The sequence below is a fragment of the Lepus europaeus genome, chromosome 6, assembly GCF_033115175.1.
Source record: "Lepus europaeus isolate LE1 chromosome 6, mLepTim1.pri, whole genome shotgun sequence".
In the NCBI taxonomy this organism is placed as follows: domain Eukaryota; kingdom Metazoa; phylum Chordata; class Mammalia; order Lagomorpha; family Leporidae; genus Lepus; species Lepus europaeus.
Genome location: NC_084832.1, coordinates 93,574,008 through 93,591,463, shown reverse-complemented (window position 1 = coordinate 93,591,463; position 17,456 = coordinate 93,574,008). Strand labels below are relative to the sequence as shown.

General features: G+C 39.3%; 1 protein-coding gene across 1 annotated transcript in view; it reads right to left on the bottom strand.

The window, feature by feature from the left end:
• Nucleotides 1–17,456, bottom strand: part of LOC133762145 (phospholipid-transporting ATPase IB-like) — a 205,607-nt gene that overhangs the window by 111,857 nt on the left and 76,294 nt on the right. The window contains exons 13-14 of the mRNA XM_062195193.1: nucleotides 15,546–15,673; nucleotides 13,638–13,715 (exon numbers count right to left, since the gene is read on the bottom strand). Coding sequence (XP_062051177.1) covers nucleotides 13,638–13,715; nucleotides 15,546–15,673 — 206 coding nt within the window. The remainder of the gene's footprint in view (nucleotides 1–13,637; nucleotides 13,716–15,545; nucleotides 15,674–17,456) is intronic.

The window sequence follows — 17,456 nt, the reverse complement described above, 5'->3', positions numbered from 1 at the left end:
GGAGTAAACCAGCAGTTGGAAGATCTCTTTCTCTCTGTCTCTCTTTTTGTCACTTTTTCAAGTAAATAAATAAATATTTTTTAAATTAAAAATACATGAATTTTTTAGCAAACAAGAAACTCAGTCTCTAAGAATTCTATAATATTTATACTTTTGGAGGTCATTTTTTTTTCTTTTTTACAATGAGGGTGAAATTAAGTAGTAACATACAGAGTAAATTTTAAGCCATCAAACCTAACAAAATCAAAATTCCAAGTTCATTTTTCCTTCCACAAGAAATTTCAACTAAAGTATCTAGAAAAGATTGACTATATAGTCAAATGAAAATGAAAACTAGTCTCAAGCTATTTTCATTATGGTCACAAAAATAAAGCTCATTTCAAAATACAAAAGGACATTGGGTGGGTCATCATTTCTATTCAACAAGCAATGCAAAGCAATATGGAATTAAACAGTTTGAGATTTTTGCATTATTTGAGAAGACAGATAGATACTAATTAACTCTCAATTTTGTTAAGTAACCAAAAATAAGAATCAAAGGGATATGTTAACACATATCTACACATAAACACACACATGCAAACATATTTAAGTAATGTGATTTTTAAAAGGAAAACCAGGGATGGAAAAAAACAAATGAAAATAAAGAGCTATCAGGAATGGCAACATTAATATCAAAGTAGAAGTTAAAAGTTTGGGGTATAAAACATAATAAAGAGTGACATTAAGGATAAGAAAAAACATTTATAAAGAAATATGACAATCAAGAACCTGTGCTAGCCAAATAAAACATAAGTAAATACACAAAATAAAAGAACTTGATAAAAGTAAATGTTAGAATATTCAAAATATTTCTTGCAGAATTTCAATTTACTTCAGATATGAATGCTTTAAGATTTCAATAAATAAGGGAAGTTAGAGAAAAACTGAAAATATAATAAATTTGATTTAATAAGTATAGAAAAAATATATATATTTTAAATGTCTTTGACAGAAATGAATTACAGGGGTGGTAGTGTGGCATAGCAGTTGAATACCCACTGGCAACACCCCCATCTGACATCAGAGTGCCTAGCTTGAGTTCTGGCTACTCCACCTCCAACCCAGATTCCTGCTGATACATATGAGACAACAGGTGACAGTTCAAGTACCTGGATCCCTGCTACCTATGTGATTGGATTTTGGGTTCTTTGCTTCAGTCTGACCCAATGGATGGAAGATGGATCTCTCTTTCTCTCTCTCTATGTGTGTGTGTGAGTGTGTTGCGTGTATGTGTCACTCTGCCTTTCAAATAAAATGGAAATTTTAAAATATTTTATTAATATAAAGAGAACAGATTTCATGTATTTCACAGATATAATTCTAAGAATATAATGGTACTTCTCTCTCTCCTTCCTTCCTTTTTTCTTTTAATTTTGCAAGAGCATATTTTTAATTCACTTTAAAATCACAGGTTTAATGTCTAATTTGCCACATAAAGACCATGGACACAATTTTTAAAATACAAGTTTTTATAAGTCATATTTGTTCATCATAATCAAATGAAATTAACAATTAGATTATAAAACAGATCAAAAACCTTACTAGTTGAAAATTAAGAAACAGACTTTTAGTCAAAGATAAAATCAAACTGGAATTACAAATTATCTTTTAAAAATAGGGAGAGTTCTTCATAAAAAGCTTACAGAATTCAGTCAAAGCTATAAACATAAAAAAATATAAAATGTATGGAATTGATTAAGTATTAAATAGAAAAAGCTAAAAGCAAAGAAACATGTATTTAGTTTAAGAAAATAATGAGAAAAAAACAAATCAGTTGAAGGAACTAGTTAGAATAAAAAACTAAAATGTTAAGATGTCCATATTACCTAAATAAATTTATAGACAATGCAATCCCTATCAGCATATTAATGTCATTCCTTACAGGAAAAAAAAAAACCTCTAAAATGTATATGAAATCTCAAAAGATCCAGAGTAGCCTAAGCAATTCAGAGGGGGAATAAAATAAAGCTCTAGGCATAGCTGATTTCAAACCATACTACAAAGTTATAGGAATTAGAACAACATGGTACTGGCATAAAAACTGGCACATGGATCAATGGACAGAACAGAGAGCCCAGAAAGAATCCATTCTCATGCAGCCCAGAGATTTTTGACAAAGTTGCCAAGAACATACATTGGAGAAAGGAGAAGGGATAGTCTTTTCACCAAATGTCACTGTCAAAACTGGACAATGGGAAAGGCATCATGTTGTCTTTGATCTCAGGTACATTTTAAATGTATGTGGATTTTCATGTTTCTTTTTTCTTTAATGGGTAAAATACTTATTTCCTGATAAAACTGGCAAAAAGAATAAAAATACATCACTACCTCTTACCATATACAAAAATTAACTCAAGATAGATCAAAGTCCTAAATATAAGTCCTGAAATTGTGAAACTGTAGAAGAAAATATAGAGGAAATGCTTCAAAACACGGGCATAGGCAATGTTTTTTTGGAATAAGATCCCCAACGTGCAGACATCAAAAGCAAAACTAGACAAATGGGATTATATAAAACTCAGAGGTTTCTGTATAGCTAAAGAAACAATCAATATAGGGAAGACCAATAGAATGGGAGAAAATATATGCAATTTACTTAACTGACAAAAGATTAATGTCCAAAATATACCAGCAACTCAAAAAACAATAACAAGGAAACCAATCCAATTAAGAAATAGACAAAGGATCTAAAAGGCCCTCTGAGACAGTTCTCAAAAGAAGAAATAAAAATGGCTTGGGGCTGGCACTGTGACGCTGTAGGTTAAACCTCTGTCTGCGTTGCAGCATCCCACATGGGCACTGGTTCTACTTCTGGCTGCTCCTCTTCCAGTCTGGCTCTCTGCTATGGCCTGGGAAAGCAATGGAAGATGACCCAAGTGCCTGGGCCCTGCACCTGCATGGAAGACCTGGAGGAGGCTCCTGGCTCCTGGCTTCAGATAAGCCCAGCTCTGGCCACTGCGGTCATTTGAGGAGTGAACCAGCAGATGGAAGACCTTTCTCTCTGTCTCTCCCTCTCACTGTCTATAACTTTACCTCTCAAATAAATAAAATATTTTTAAAAAAAAAATACAAATGGCCAAGAAATATGTGAAAAAATGCACAAAGTCACTAGCCATCAGGGAAATGAAAAACTACAATGATATCAAAACCTCACCCTTGTTAGAATGGCCATTATCCAAAAGATGGAGAGTAACAAATGGTGGAGGATGCGAACCAGTGTTGTGGCTCAGAGGGCAAAGCCACCACCTGCAGTGCCAGGCATCTCATATCGGTACCAGTTCATGTACTGGATGCTCCATTTCTGATCCAGCTCTCCACTATGGCCTGGGAAAGCAGTGGAGGATGGCCCAAGTGCTTGGGCCTCGGCACCCAGTGGAAGACCCAGAAGAAGCTCCTGGCTTCTGGCTTTGGATCAGCGCAGCTCCAGCCATTGCAGCCATTTGGGGACTGAACCAGCAGATGGAAGATCTCTCTCTCTCTCTCTCTATCTCTCTATCTCTATCTCTCTGTGCCTCTCTGTCTCTCTGTGTAATTCTGACTTTCAAATAAATAAGTAAAATCTTAAAAAAAGGAAACAAATGGTGGAGGAGGTGGAAAAAAGTGATCTCTTACACACTGTTGATGGGAATATAAATTAGTGCAGCCACTATGGAAAACAGCACGAAAATTTTTTTTTAAAAAAACTAGAAATGGAACTGCTATATGGCGCAGCAATCCCACTACTGGGTTTTTACTCAAAAGACATCAATTCATTGTATCAAGGAGACATTTGCTTCACCATACATATACTGGTTTTTTTTTTTAACTTTTACTTAATAAATATAAATTTCCAATGTACAGCTCATGGATTACAATGGATTCCCCCCCATAACTTCCCTCCCATCCACAACCCTCCCCTTTCACACTCCCTCTCCCCTTCCATTCACATCAAGATTCATTTTCAATTCTCTTTATATACAGAAGATCAGTTTAGTATATATTAAGTAAAGATTTCAACAGTTTGCACCCACAGAGAAACACAAAGTGAAAATACTGTTTGAATAATAGTTATAGCATTAAATCACAATGTAAGCACATTAAGGACAGAGATCTTACATGAGGAATAAGTGCACAGTAACTCATGTTGTTGACTTAACAATTTGACACTCTTGTTTATGGCATCAGTAATCACCCTAGGCTCTTGTCATGAGTTGCCAAGGCTATGGAAGCCTTTTGAGTTCACTGACTCTTATCATATTTAGACAAGGTCGTAGTCAAAGTGGAAGTCCTCTTCTCCCTTCAGAGAAAGGTACCTCCTTCTTTGATGACCTGCTCTTTCCACTGGAATCTCACTTATGGAGATTTTTCATTTAGGTCATTTTTTTTTTGCCAGAGTGTCTTGGCTTTCCATGCCTGAAATACTCTCGTGGGCTCTTCAGCCATATCTGAATGCCTTAAGGGCTGATTCTGAGGCCAGAGTGCTGTTTAGGACATCTGCCATTCTATGAGTCTGCTGTGTATCTCGCTTCCCATGTTGGATCATTCTCTCCCTTTTTTGTTCTATCAGTTAGTATTTTCAGACACTAGTCTTGTTTATGCGATCCCTTTGATTCTTAGACCTATCAGTGTGATCAATTGTGAACAGAAATTGATCACTTGGACTAGTGAGATGGCATTGGTACATGCAACCTTGATGGGATTGAACTGGAATCCAATGGTATGTTTCTAACTCTACCATTTGGGGCAAGTCCGATTGAGCATGTCCCAAATTGTACATCCCTTTCCTCTCTTATTCCCATTCTTATATTTAACAGGGATCACTTTTCAGTTAAGTTTCAACACTTAAGAATAACTGTGTATTAATTACAGAATTCAACCAATAGTATTAAGTAGAACAGACAAAAAAATACTAAGAGGAATAAAGTATTAAGTTGTTTGTCAACAGTCAGGGCAAGGGCTAATCAAGTCACGGTTTCTCACAGTGTCCATTTCAATTTAACAGATTTCCTTTTTGGTGCTTGGTTAGTTGTCACCGATCAGGGAGAACATATGATATTTGTCCCTTTGGGACTGGCTTATTTCACTCAGCATGATGTTTTCCAGATTCCTCCATTGAGTTGCAAATGACCAGATTTCATTCTTTTTTTACTGCTGTATAGTATTCTATAGAGTACATGTCCCATAATTTCTTTATCCAGTCTACTGTTGATGGGCATTTGGGTTGGTTCCAGGTCTTAGATATTGTGAATTGAGTTGCAATAAACATTAAGGTGCAGACCACTTTTTTGTTTGCCAATTTAATTTCCTTTGGGTAAATTCCAAGGAGTGGGATGGCTGGGTTGTATGGTAGGGTTATACTCAGGTTTCTGAGGAATCTCCAGACTGACTTCCATAGTGGCTTAACCAGTTTGCATTCCCACCAACAGTGGGTTAGTGTTCCTTTTCCCCCACATCCTCGCCAGCATCTGTTGTTGGTAGATTTCTGAATGTGAGCCATTCTCACCGGGGTGAGGTGAAATCTCATTGTGGTTTTGATTTGCATTTCCCTGATTGCTAGTGATCTTGAACATTTTTTCATGTGCCTATTGGCCATTTGGATTTCCTCTTTGGAAAAATGTCTATTGAGGTCCTTGGCCCATCTCTTAAGTGGGTTGTTTGTTTTGTTGTTGTGGATTTTCTTGATCTCTTTGTAGATTCTGGTTATTAATCCCTTATCTGTAGCATAGTGCGCAAATATTTTTTCCCATTCTGTCGGTTCCACCTTCACTTTCCTGACTGTTTCTTTTGCAGTACAGAAACTTCTCAATTTGATGCAATCCCAATAGTTAATTTTGGCTTTGACTGCCTGTGCCTCCAGGGTCTTTTCCAAGAAGTCTTTGCTGGTGCCATTATCTTGCAGGGTTTCTCCAATGTTCTTTAATAATCTGATGGTGTCGGGTCATATTTAGGTCTTTAATCCATGTTAAGTGGATTTTTGTGTAAGGTGTAAGGTAGGGGTCTTGCTTCATGATTCTGCATGTGGAAATCCAGTTTTCCCAGCACCATTTATTGAATAGACTGTCCTTGCTCCAGGAATTGGTTTTAGATACTTGATCAAATATAAGTTGGCTGTAGATGTTTGGATTGATTTCTGGTGTTTCTATTCTGTTCCAGTGGTCTATCCATCTGTTTCTGTACCAGTACCATGCTGTTTTGATTACAACTGCCCTGTAGTATGTCCTGAAATCTGGTATTGTGATGCCTCCAGCTTTGTTTTTGTTATACAAAACTGCTTTAGCTATTTGAGGTCTCCTGCGTCTCCATATGAATTTCAGCATCATTTTTTCTAGATCTGAGAAGAATGTCTTTGGTATCTTGATTGGCATCACATTGAATGTATAAATTGCTTTTGGGAGAATGGACATTTTGATGATATTGATTCTTCCAATCCATGAGCATGGAAGATTTTTCCATTTTTTTGGTATCCTCTTCTATTTCTTTCTTTAAGGTTTTGTAATTCTCATCGTAGAGATCTTTAAAGTCCTTGGTTAAGTTTATTCCAAGGTATTTGATGTTTTTGTACATATTGTGAATGGAATTGATTTTAGCAGTTCTTCCTCAGCCACAGCATTACCTGTGTATACAAAGGCTGTTGATTTTTGTGCATTGATTTTATATCCTGCTACTTTTCCAAACTCTTCTATGAGTTCCAATAGTCTCTTAGTAGAGTTCTTTGGGTCCCCTAAATAAAGAATCATATCATCTGCAAAGAGGGATAGTTTGAGTTCTTCCTTCCCAATTTGTATCCCTTTAATTTCTTTTTCTTGCCTGATGGCTCTGGCTAAAACTTCCAGAACTATGTTGAATAGCAGTGGTGAGAGTGGGCATCCCTGTCTGGTACCAGATCTCAGTGGAAATGCTTCCAACTTTTCCCCATTCAATAGGTTGCTGGCCGTGGGTTTTTCATAAATTGCTTTGATTATATTGAGGAATGTTCCTTCTATACCCAATTTCCTTAGAGTTTTCATCATGAAAGGGTGTTGAATTTTATCAAATGCTTTCTCTGCATCTATTGAGAGAATCATATGGTTTTTCTTCTGCAGTCTGTTAATGTGTTGTATCACATTGATTGATTTGTGAACATTGAACTGTCCCTGCATACCAGGAATAAATCCCACTTGGTCTGGGTGGATGATTTTTCTGATGTGTTGTATTCTATTGGCGAGAATTTTATTGAGGATTTTTGTGTCTATGTTCATCAGGGATATTGGTCTGTAATTCTCTTTCAATGCTGCATCTTTCTCTGGCTTAGGGATTAAGGTGATGCTGGCTTCATAGGAAGAATTTGGGAGGATTCCCTCTTTTTTGATTGTTCTGAATAGTTTGAGCAGAAATGGAGTTAGTTCTTCTTCAAATGTCTGGTAGAATTCAGCAGTGAATCCATCTGGTCCTGGGCTTTTCTTTGTTGGGAGGGCCTTTATTACTGTTTCAATTTCTGTCTCAGTTATGGGTCTGTTTAGGTTTTCTATGTCTTCCTGGTTCAATTTAGGTAGATTGCATGTGTCCAGGAATCTATCCATTTCTGATAGATTTCCCTGTTTGCTGGCATACAAGTCCTTGTAGTAATTTCTGATGATTCTTTTTATTTCTGTGGTGTCTGTTGTTACATTTCCTTTTTCATCTCTGATCCTATTGATTTGGGTCTTTTCTTTTCTTTTTATAGTTAGTTGGGCCAATGGGGTGTCAATTTTGTTTATTTTTTCAAAAAACCAGCTCCTCGTTTGGCTGAATTTTTGTAATTTTTTTTGGATTCAATCCTGTTGATTTCTTCTCTGATTTTAATTATTTCTCTTCTCCTACTAGATTTGGGTCTGGTTTGCTGCAGATTTTCTAGATTCCTGAGATGAATGAAAGCTCATCTATTTGGTGCCTCTCCAATTTCTTGATGTAGGCACCTATTGATATAAACTTTCCTCTCGACACTGCTTTTGCCGTATCCCATAAGTTTTGCTATGTTGTATTGTTATCCTCATTTACTTCCAGAAAGTTTTTGTTTTCTATTTTGATTTCTTCTATGACCCAGTGTTCATTCAGGAGCATGTTGTTCAATCTCCATGTGTTTGCATACTCTCTAGGGATTCCTGAGTTGCTAATTTCCAACTTCATTCCACTGTGGTCTGAGAAGCTGCACAGTATGATTCTAATTCTCTTAAATTTGCTGAGACTTGCTTTATGGCCTAGTATGTGGTCAATCCTAGAGAAGGTTCCATGCACTGCTGAGAAGAATGTAAAATCTTTAGATGTAGGATTGAAAGTTCTGTGGATATCTGTTAGATCCATTTGGGCTATAGTGTCGATTAAATCTGCTGTTTCCTTGTTGATCTTCTGTCCGGATGATCTATTTCTGAGAGTGGAGTATTGAAGTCCCCCAGTACTATTGTACTGGAATCTAAGTCTTCCTTTAAGTCCCTTAACATATCTTTTTTTTTTTATTTTTTATTTTTGACAGGCAGAGTGGACAGTGAGAGAGAGAGAGACAGAGAGAAAGGTCTTCCTTTTGCCGTTGGTTCACACTCCAATGGCCGCCGCGGTAGCGCGCTGCGGCCGGCGCACCGCGCTGTTCCGATGGCAGGAGCCAGGTGCTTATCCTGGTCTCCCATGGGGTGCAGAGCCCAAACACTTGGGCCATCCTCCACTGCACTCCCTGGCCACAGCAGAGAGCTGGCCTGGAAGAGGGGCAACCGGGACAGGATCGGTGCCCCGACTGGGACTAGAACCCGGTGTGCCGGCGCCGCAAGGCGGAGGATTAGCCTGTTGAGCCACGGCGCCGGCCCCTTAACATATCTTTTAAATAAACTGGTGTCCTGTAATTAGGTGCATATACTTTATAAGAGCTACATCTTCCTGTTGAATTGAACCTTTAATCATTATATAGTGTCCCTCTTTGGTTTTTTTTTAAAGTTTTTGTATTAAATTTTATTTTGTCGGATATTAATATGGCTACACCTGCTTTTTTTTAGTTTCTGTTGGCATGGAATATCTTTTTCCAACCTTTCACTTTCAGTCTGGATGCATCTTTGTTGGAAATATGTGTTTCTTGTAGGCAGCAAATAGATGGGTTTTGTTCCTTAATCCATTCAGCCAGTCTGTGCCTTTTAATTGGAGAGTTAAGTCCATTAACGTTCAATGTGACTATTGATAAGTAGTGACTTTGCTCTGCCATTTTCCCAAAGATATTTTCTAGTATATGTTTGAACTTCCTATGATCTTTTACTGGTAGGTTTTCTTCCTGTACCTTCTTTCATATTGATGACCATGTTTTTGTGTTTCTGTGTGTAACACATCTTTAAGAATCTTTTGTAGGGCAGGACGAGTGGCAACAAATTCTTTCAATTTCTGTTTGGTATGAAAGGTCTTTATTTCACCTTCATTCATAAATGAGAGCTTTGCAGGATATAATATTCTTGGCTGGCAGTTTTTCTCTCTTAGTACCTGGGCTATGTCTTGCCATACCCTTCAAGCTTGTAGGGTTTCTGATGAGAAGTCTGCTGTGGGTCTAATTGGAGATCCTCTGAAAGTAATCTGACGTTTCTCTCTTGCACATTTTAGGATCTTTTCTTTATGTTTCACTGTGGTGAGTTTGATTACAACATGTCGTGGTGAGGATCTCTTTTGATCATGTTTATTAGGGTTTCTATGAGCTTCCTGTACTAGGATGTCTCTGTCCTTCAAACCTGGAAAGTTCTCTGCTAGTATCTAACTAAAAAGTCCTTCTAATCCTTTCTCTCTCTTTCTATGCCTTCAGGAACTCCTAGAACTCGAATGTTGGGTTTTTTAAGAGTATCCTGTAGATTCCCGACAATATTTTTAGATTTCTAATTTCCTCTTCTTTCTTTGGTTTGACTGTATGCTTTCCTGTGCTCTGTCTTTGAAGTCTGATATTCTCTCTTATGTTTCACTGACTCTGTTTTTGAGACTCTCTAATGTGTTTGTCATTTGATCTACTGAGTTCTTCATTTCATTTTGATTTCTCTTCACTATCACACTTTCCTGTTCTACTAGTTTCTGTGTTTCATTTTGATTCCTCCTTAAGATTTCATTTTCATGAGAGAGATTTTCTATCCTGTCCAGTAAGGATTTCTGTAGTTCAAGAATTTGCTTTTGAAAACTTCTAAATGTTCTTATCATAAATTTTTTGAAATCCCTATCTTCATTTCTTCTGTCTCATCATCTTCATAATCTTGGCTTGCGGTGTTTTGTTCATTTGGGGGCGTCATAATGTCTTCATTGATCTTATTCTCTCAGTTTCTGTGTTTGTTGCTTGGCATTTTGGAGGTATTCTTTGAATTCTTCTTCCCTCATTGTGGTGGTTTTTTTTTCTTGTTATACTCTGACTGTGTTAAGTGGACTGTCTGCTGTTGGAGGAGCCTTGGAGGCTTGAGATGGGTGTGGCCAGAGAGCTCTGCTTAGTTCTTCAGGGTTAAGGGTGTGCCAAAGGGGACACACTCAGGTTAGGCGTGGTAGATCTCTCTTTTTTTATTTATTTATTATTTTTTTTATTCAGGAGGGACGTAATACCACACAGCTGAGCAGAATTGATGATAGTTAGCTTCCAATCTCTGGTTTCTGTGTGTATATCATTCATCTGCTTTTTCCCACAGACCACTCAAAGAACCTGTGCTGCCCTCAGTGTGGGCTCAATTTCTCCTGCAGTCTCCTACCATGTTGCCAAGGTTACCGAATTGTAGCATCTCTGGAGAGTATTCACGTGACCTCCGTGAGTTCTCTCACCCACAGTCTCTTTTTTCCCCACCTCAATTTATTAGCTCTACCCTTTCACTAAATCCTAACCTCCTGGTATTTCACTCCCCCAGAGTCAGGTTTTTCTGTTTGACTGAGGGCTGGCACAGCTCTGAGGTCACGCTCAGCTCTGAGTTCGTGCAGTCCTGAGGTCGCGCACAGCCCTGAGGACGCGCACCTTTTACCTATATCCAGAATGGCACCTGCTCTTTGTCTCTTGCTCGCCTTTGCAAGGTAGGTGGAGAGAGAAACTCATCCGTACCGGTCCCCCCTCCCTTTTCTTTTTCTCTTTTTTTCCCTTCTCTCCTGTAGTTATTCTGGTGAACTTTCCCCAGCAGGGCTTCAAGCCTAGTTCCCTCTAAGTTCTGTCTGCTGTTTCCCCCACCAATGCCTAGGGTTGCTGAGCTCACCTCCCCTTCCAGCGCAGATGTGTAGACTCGGAGCCATGGGCATCCTTTCTCTCCCCACAGGTCGTCTGTGTCACATCCACTAGACCTGGAAGAGTTTCCTCTGCATTTTTTCCCCGAGCCTTTCCCTGCAATTACTGTAATTCCTCTTTTATCAACCTATCTTCTCCAAGACTATCAGTGCGCATCCTCACTATTCTGCCATCTTGGCTCCGCCTCCACCATGCATATACTGTTCACAATAGCCATGATATGGAATCAACTAAGGTATCCGTCATCAGATGAATGGATAAATAAATATCACACAAACACTTACACACACATATACATACATTAGAACATACATACAAACAACAGTACATACATACAATAGAACATACATACATACAACAGAACATACATACATACAATAGTACATACATACAATAGAACACACATACACATACAATGGAATTCATCCACAAAAAAAGAGTGAAATCCTTTCACTTGCAGCAAAACGGATGAACTAGACAACATCATGTTAAGTGAAATAAACTGTCACAGAACAATACATATAGCATGTTCTTCCTCAAGTGTGAACTAAAAACAAAACAAGGAAAAACACCTCAATATGAACACAAAGTGTTGATTACTAGAGGCTAGCAGGGGTGGAGGGATAGGGAGAATTTGTATTTTAAAAATAGTGGAAGTTGGTTGTGGTTTATAGATTGTGACAAATTTACTAATATGTTAATAATAGGGTTCATTAGGTGTAGGGTATATGGAACTCTTTGTACAAGCCCACAATTTTTGTTTTGTGATTATAAAACTATTCTGAAATAAAAAGTTGTTTAAAAAGGGGGGGGGACAAAATGAATGAAATGAAAAACAAATTGGTAGGAAAATTAATAAATCCAAAATTTGATTTTCTGAAAAGATCGGTAATATAGATTATATACCCATCATTAGGGAAGATAAATAAGATAAATATGTAAGGTGATAAATAAGAAAGGAAATACAACCACAGATACAAAAGAGATTTTTTAAATATTGTTTGCAACTCTAAAACATTTTAAATTGGCAGAAATGGGTAACCTCCTAGGAAAAAAAAATACCCAGAAGTTGATACTGAAGCGAAAAAAATGTACTATGAAAAAGCAAAAGAGATCTTCCATTTTCTGTAGTATGATGAACTAACTAACCACCCTTCTCACAGAAACAAGAACAATATAGTATAAAAAAGAAAAACTTAGGATTTAAAATATTTATTTTTATTTGAAATGCAGAGAGAGATCCGCCACCCACTGATTCATTCCCCCAAATGCCTGCAACAGCCTGAGAAGAGACAAGCTAAAGCCAGAAACCATGAAGTCAATCAGGTCTCCCACACGGACCCAAGCTCTAGAGCCATCACCTGTTGCCCCCCAGAGCATGCATTAGCAGGCAACTGGATCCGAAGTGGAGCTGGAACTTGTACCCAGGCACCTCTGTTAATGGGATGTGAGCAATCCAAGCTATGTCTACATGTTGCATCAAAGGTCTAACCCAAATTAGGATCTTAAATACAGTCCTTTCTCAGTATCCACAGGACCTCCTGCTGATACCAAAGCCACAATTCTCAAGTGTCTTCAACACAGGCCTCAAAGAACTCCTACCAATAAAGTCCAAGGATCATGGGGTCATAATCAAAGCAGAGCACCCTAAGTGAAAACAAGCAGAAAAAAAGAGAACCAATCAAATGCACAAACAATTCTCAACCCCTTCTATGGGCTGCCAGGCCCTACAGGTGTGGCAGGGGTGGGAGAAGGGAGCCACATTTCTGCACATCTTTCATCAGCAGGAATCCAAGTCAGGATCTGTCTGTGGAAGAAATTCCACTTTAAAAAGTAGAAGCTTTATTGTTGCTCTTCTGGCAGCTGTGAGCAAACACAGGGTTTGGCAGGTGTTAAACTTTGTGGCAGTCTCTAAAATTTCCTGGCAGCCTTGGGATGATTTCCATGGGTGACCTGCTAAGGCAGAAGAAAGTCAGGGCTCCCACAGCAAGTTCCTGTCGCTGCCTGCTACCTGGAAACCTAAGAGTCAAAAGCCAAGTTCTTCTACCTTCCCCTCCCTCTTTCACTCTTTCATAAGCACACAGTAGCCAATAGTAGGTCTGCTCTGCTTTGAACATGATGCATAGTGTATTATCCAGGATGCTATGCTATTACCCATGATGCAACATTATTACCCATGATGCAGTATCACCAGATACCCATGTTGCAGCTATATTACCCGTGATGTGTATTACAATGTTTTGAACAAAGGATGCTTTTAAATTCCCACCAGATTCCTATTTGTGTCAATTCAAACTCCCTCCCATGGCAGACTCCAGCAGGTTAACTAGCACAAGCTCCCCTTGGAGACTTCTTTTAAGCTTCTATGACATTGTCCCATTCTCAAAGAGGCGCTCACCTGCCCAAGCTCTTCATTAAGATTGGATGTTCTGGCCATGGCATAGACATCCTTTACTTTATAATGCATATCTTCATCCTGAAAAACAAATGAAAAATATGGTCCAAACCAGACTCAAAATGAGGCTCAACATTTCTTCAGAAAGAAAATACTAATCTTTCTCTGTGACTGAAATTCAGAAAGAACTTGCAAAGGAGAATGCAGACTACTTGGGTTAAACCAATATATGTTAGTTTCTCCTATGTTAAGACACTCAATTCAGGAGAAAGTAGGGCCATGTGGAAAGAAATTTTGAGGGGCCAGCATTGTGGCGCAGCAGGTTAAACTACCACCCATGGCATCACCATACCACACAGGGCACTGGTTTAAGTCATGGCTGCTCCACTTTCGGATCCAGCTCCTTGCTAATATGCCTGGGAAAGCAGCAGGGGATGGCCCAAGTTCTTTGGCCCCTGCCACCCATGTAGGATACCTGCATGAAGCTCCTGGCTCCTGGCTTTGGCTTGGCCCAAGCCTGGCTGTTGCAGCCATTTGGGGAGTGAATCAGTGGATGGAAGATCTCTTTCTCTTTCTCTCTCTCTCTCTCTCTCTCTCTCTCTCTCTCTCTCTCTCTCCCTCTCTCTCTCTCTCTCCCTCTCTGCAACTCTGCCTTTCAAATAAAATAAGTAAATCTTAGAAAAAAAACAGATAAAGAAATTTCGATGTGTTGGCGATCTGGAATTAGAAAACTTGATTTTCCAATCCCTGGCTCTGCCTCAGGGAAGTTGTGGATCTTCAGCAGTCAACACCTCTGTGCCTCAGTGACTACATCTATGAAATGGGAGCAACAGCACAAATCTTATGGCAGCCTTGTGTAAACCAAGAACACATTTAAAAGCATTTTATCTCACTTTGCCGCTGTTAAAGTATATTCCCCTTCAAATGAATGCAATCTAATGAAATAATGAGAGGTTCCTCTTCAAATGAATGCAATCCAATGAAATGATGAGAGGACATTGTTAATATTATGACACTTACCATACTTTTATTTCAAAGAAATAAATAGTTAAAAAGGCAACTGAATATTTAAACCCTCAATTCAAACTGGAAAATTAGTACAGTCCCAATTTACCAAGAAGTAATGACAGACAGTACATGATTGTCACCTAAGAAACCTCTTCCTTATTTGAAGTGATTCTGTAATGACTATGGTCATTCTGACCAAGATCTGTAAATCCACTCCTAACCTCATCCATTGAGTATCTTGAATTTTAGTAGATTAAGTATCTCTCTACACTTGCTATTAAGCAACTCTCTCTTAAATATTTCTTATCAACTAGGAAAAAATATATGAAAAATGGTGTCCTCCAGGTTAACGCAGAGACCCAGGTACTGCTGAGCCATGTTGGCACAGATGCTTGAGTTTCCTAGTAAAAGCATAAGTCACCCCTGGCTGTACTAGCACCATCACAAGGACTCAACTGCCTATACTGACTCTTCAAAATAAGACAAGGGGCAGGCTTCTGTGCAGAAGCTGAGACTCTGCTTGGGACACCTGCATCCTGTAGTGGAGGGCCTGGGTCTCAGCTGTGCTCCTGAGTCCAGTTTTCTATCAATGCAGATCCTGAGAGGTAGCAGGTGGTGGCCCAAGTAGTTGGATTCCTGCCACCCACATGGGAGACTCAAGTTGAGTTCCTGACTCCTTGTTTCAGTCTGGTCCTGCTCCAGCTGGTGCTGGCATTGGGGGAGTGAACCAACAGACGGGAGATTTCTCTCTCTCTCTCCCTCTCTCTCTCTCTCTCTCTTTCTACCTTTAAAATGAATAAAAATAAATTAAAAAGCAACAGAAATTTGTTTTAAAGGAGAAAAGAAAACAAAAGTCATAGATTAAGAGAGAAATTTTTTTTGATTTCTGATTTTAATACTCACCCAGTTTATAAACTGGGCCTGAATAAATTTCACAATTTCCAGAGTTACCAGCAGACTGATGGGAATGAGATTGTGGTACAGGATGATGAACACCAAAATGTCAAAAGCAAAGCTGTGGTAGCTGACATCTGGAAGAAAATCAGAAGAACCATGTCACAGCTTCAGTGTCTTGACACCATCTTGGGATTCCCGCATCCCACACTGGAATGTCTGTGTTCGAGTCCTAACCCTGCTACTGATTCCAGCTTCCTGCTAATGTGCATCCTGGGAACCAGCAGGATATCTCGGATACTTGGATCCCTGCCATCTATGAGGGAGAAGCAGGTTAGGTTCGCGGTTCCTAGCTTCACCCTGGTCAATCTCTGGCTGTTGCAGGCATTTGGGAAGTGGAACAGTGGATAGGTGATATCTCCCTATCTGTCTGCTTGTCTGTATCTGTATCTGTCTTTCAAATAAAATGAAAATAAATACTCTTTTTAAGCTTGTAGCATTTTCTCCATGAAAATTATTATTAACAGTGGACATAAATATAAATGCTTTAAAAGTATATCAGTTAAATACAAGCCATGTAATTGGGAGTCTGGGAAGCAATGAGATTCACAATGGAGTAAGACACAGACCCTGCCCAAGGGTGCAGTGTCACAACGGAAGCTGACACAGCAACTACGCCAGGTGCATTCCATGAAGGCACTGAATGCCGAGTACGGCAACAGCAGCATAGCGCAGAGGCCCAGAGCAGGATTTTCAAAAAGGAAGTGAGCAACACTTGAAGGAGTTTGCTAACTGCAGGAGATGAGGGGAAGGGAATGAAGCAGGCTTCTCACTGGAAATAAAGTTGGTGTGAAGTCAAAGAGTGTAGGGCGGCCTCTGGGGAAGACACAGTATGTATCTATGCGGGTACTCCAAAAGGTTTGTGGAAAATGGAATTAAGAGATAGGTTTGGGATGTAAAACCAAGGTGCTGACTAAGTGAGAGGCTCCGGCGACCACCTCCCTGCAACCACCTCCCAGTGGAATGGCTACACACACCTTTGCCTATACAACTATACAAATCTCCTTCAAAAGAGCTGTGAAAGACAGGTGAGGGATCACAGTACTAAGTCTTGCTACACTCATAAGAAAAATCACATTGAAGGGGCTGGCGCTGTGGTGCAGCAGGTTAAAGCACTGGCCTGTAGCACCAGCATCCCATATGGGCACTGGTTAGAGTCCTGGCTGCTCTGTTTCCAATCCAACTCTCTGCTATGGCCTGGGAAAGCAGTAGAAGATGGCCCAAGTCCTTGGGCCCCTGCACCAGTGTAAGAGACCCAAAAAAAGCTCCTGGCTCCTGGCTTCAGATCAGCTCAGCTCTGGCTATTGTGGTCATCTGGGGAGTGAACAGTGGGTGGAAGACCTCTCTTTCTCTGTATATACCTCTCTCTGTATAAAAGCCAAAGTGCCAGGCCTACCTGTGTTTCAATCATGTATATTAAGTTTTCATAGCTCTGTAACAGGGAAGGGGTTGCAACTGAAAAGAGCTAAACACAAGTTATTTGGTAAAGAGAGTGTATTCTACTAAATAAAATTTTAGATTCATTTCTATTCATTTATTTTCTTAGAGAAAACTTACCAGGAATTTAGAACCATAGGAAGTAAATCTAGATTTCTTAATTCCATCAACCTAAAAGTCAAGTTCAATTCACTATCCCATCTTTTGTTTTTGTTTTTGTTTTTGTTTTGTTTTTTGTTTTTTGTTTTTTTTTACAGGCAGATAGGGAGAGAGAGAGACAGAGAGAAAGGTCTTCCTTCCATTGGTTCACTCCCCAAATGGCCGCTAAGGCCGGAGCTGTGCCAATCTGAAGCCAGGAGCCAGGTGCTTCTTCCTGGTCTCCCATGTGGGTGCATGGCCCAAGCACCGGGCCATCCTCCACTG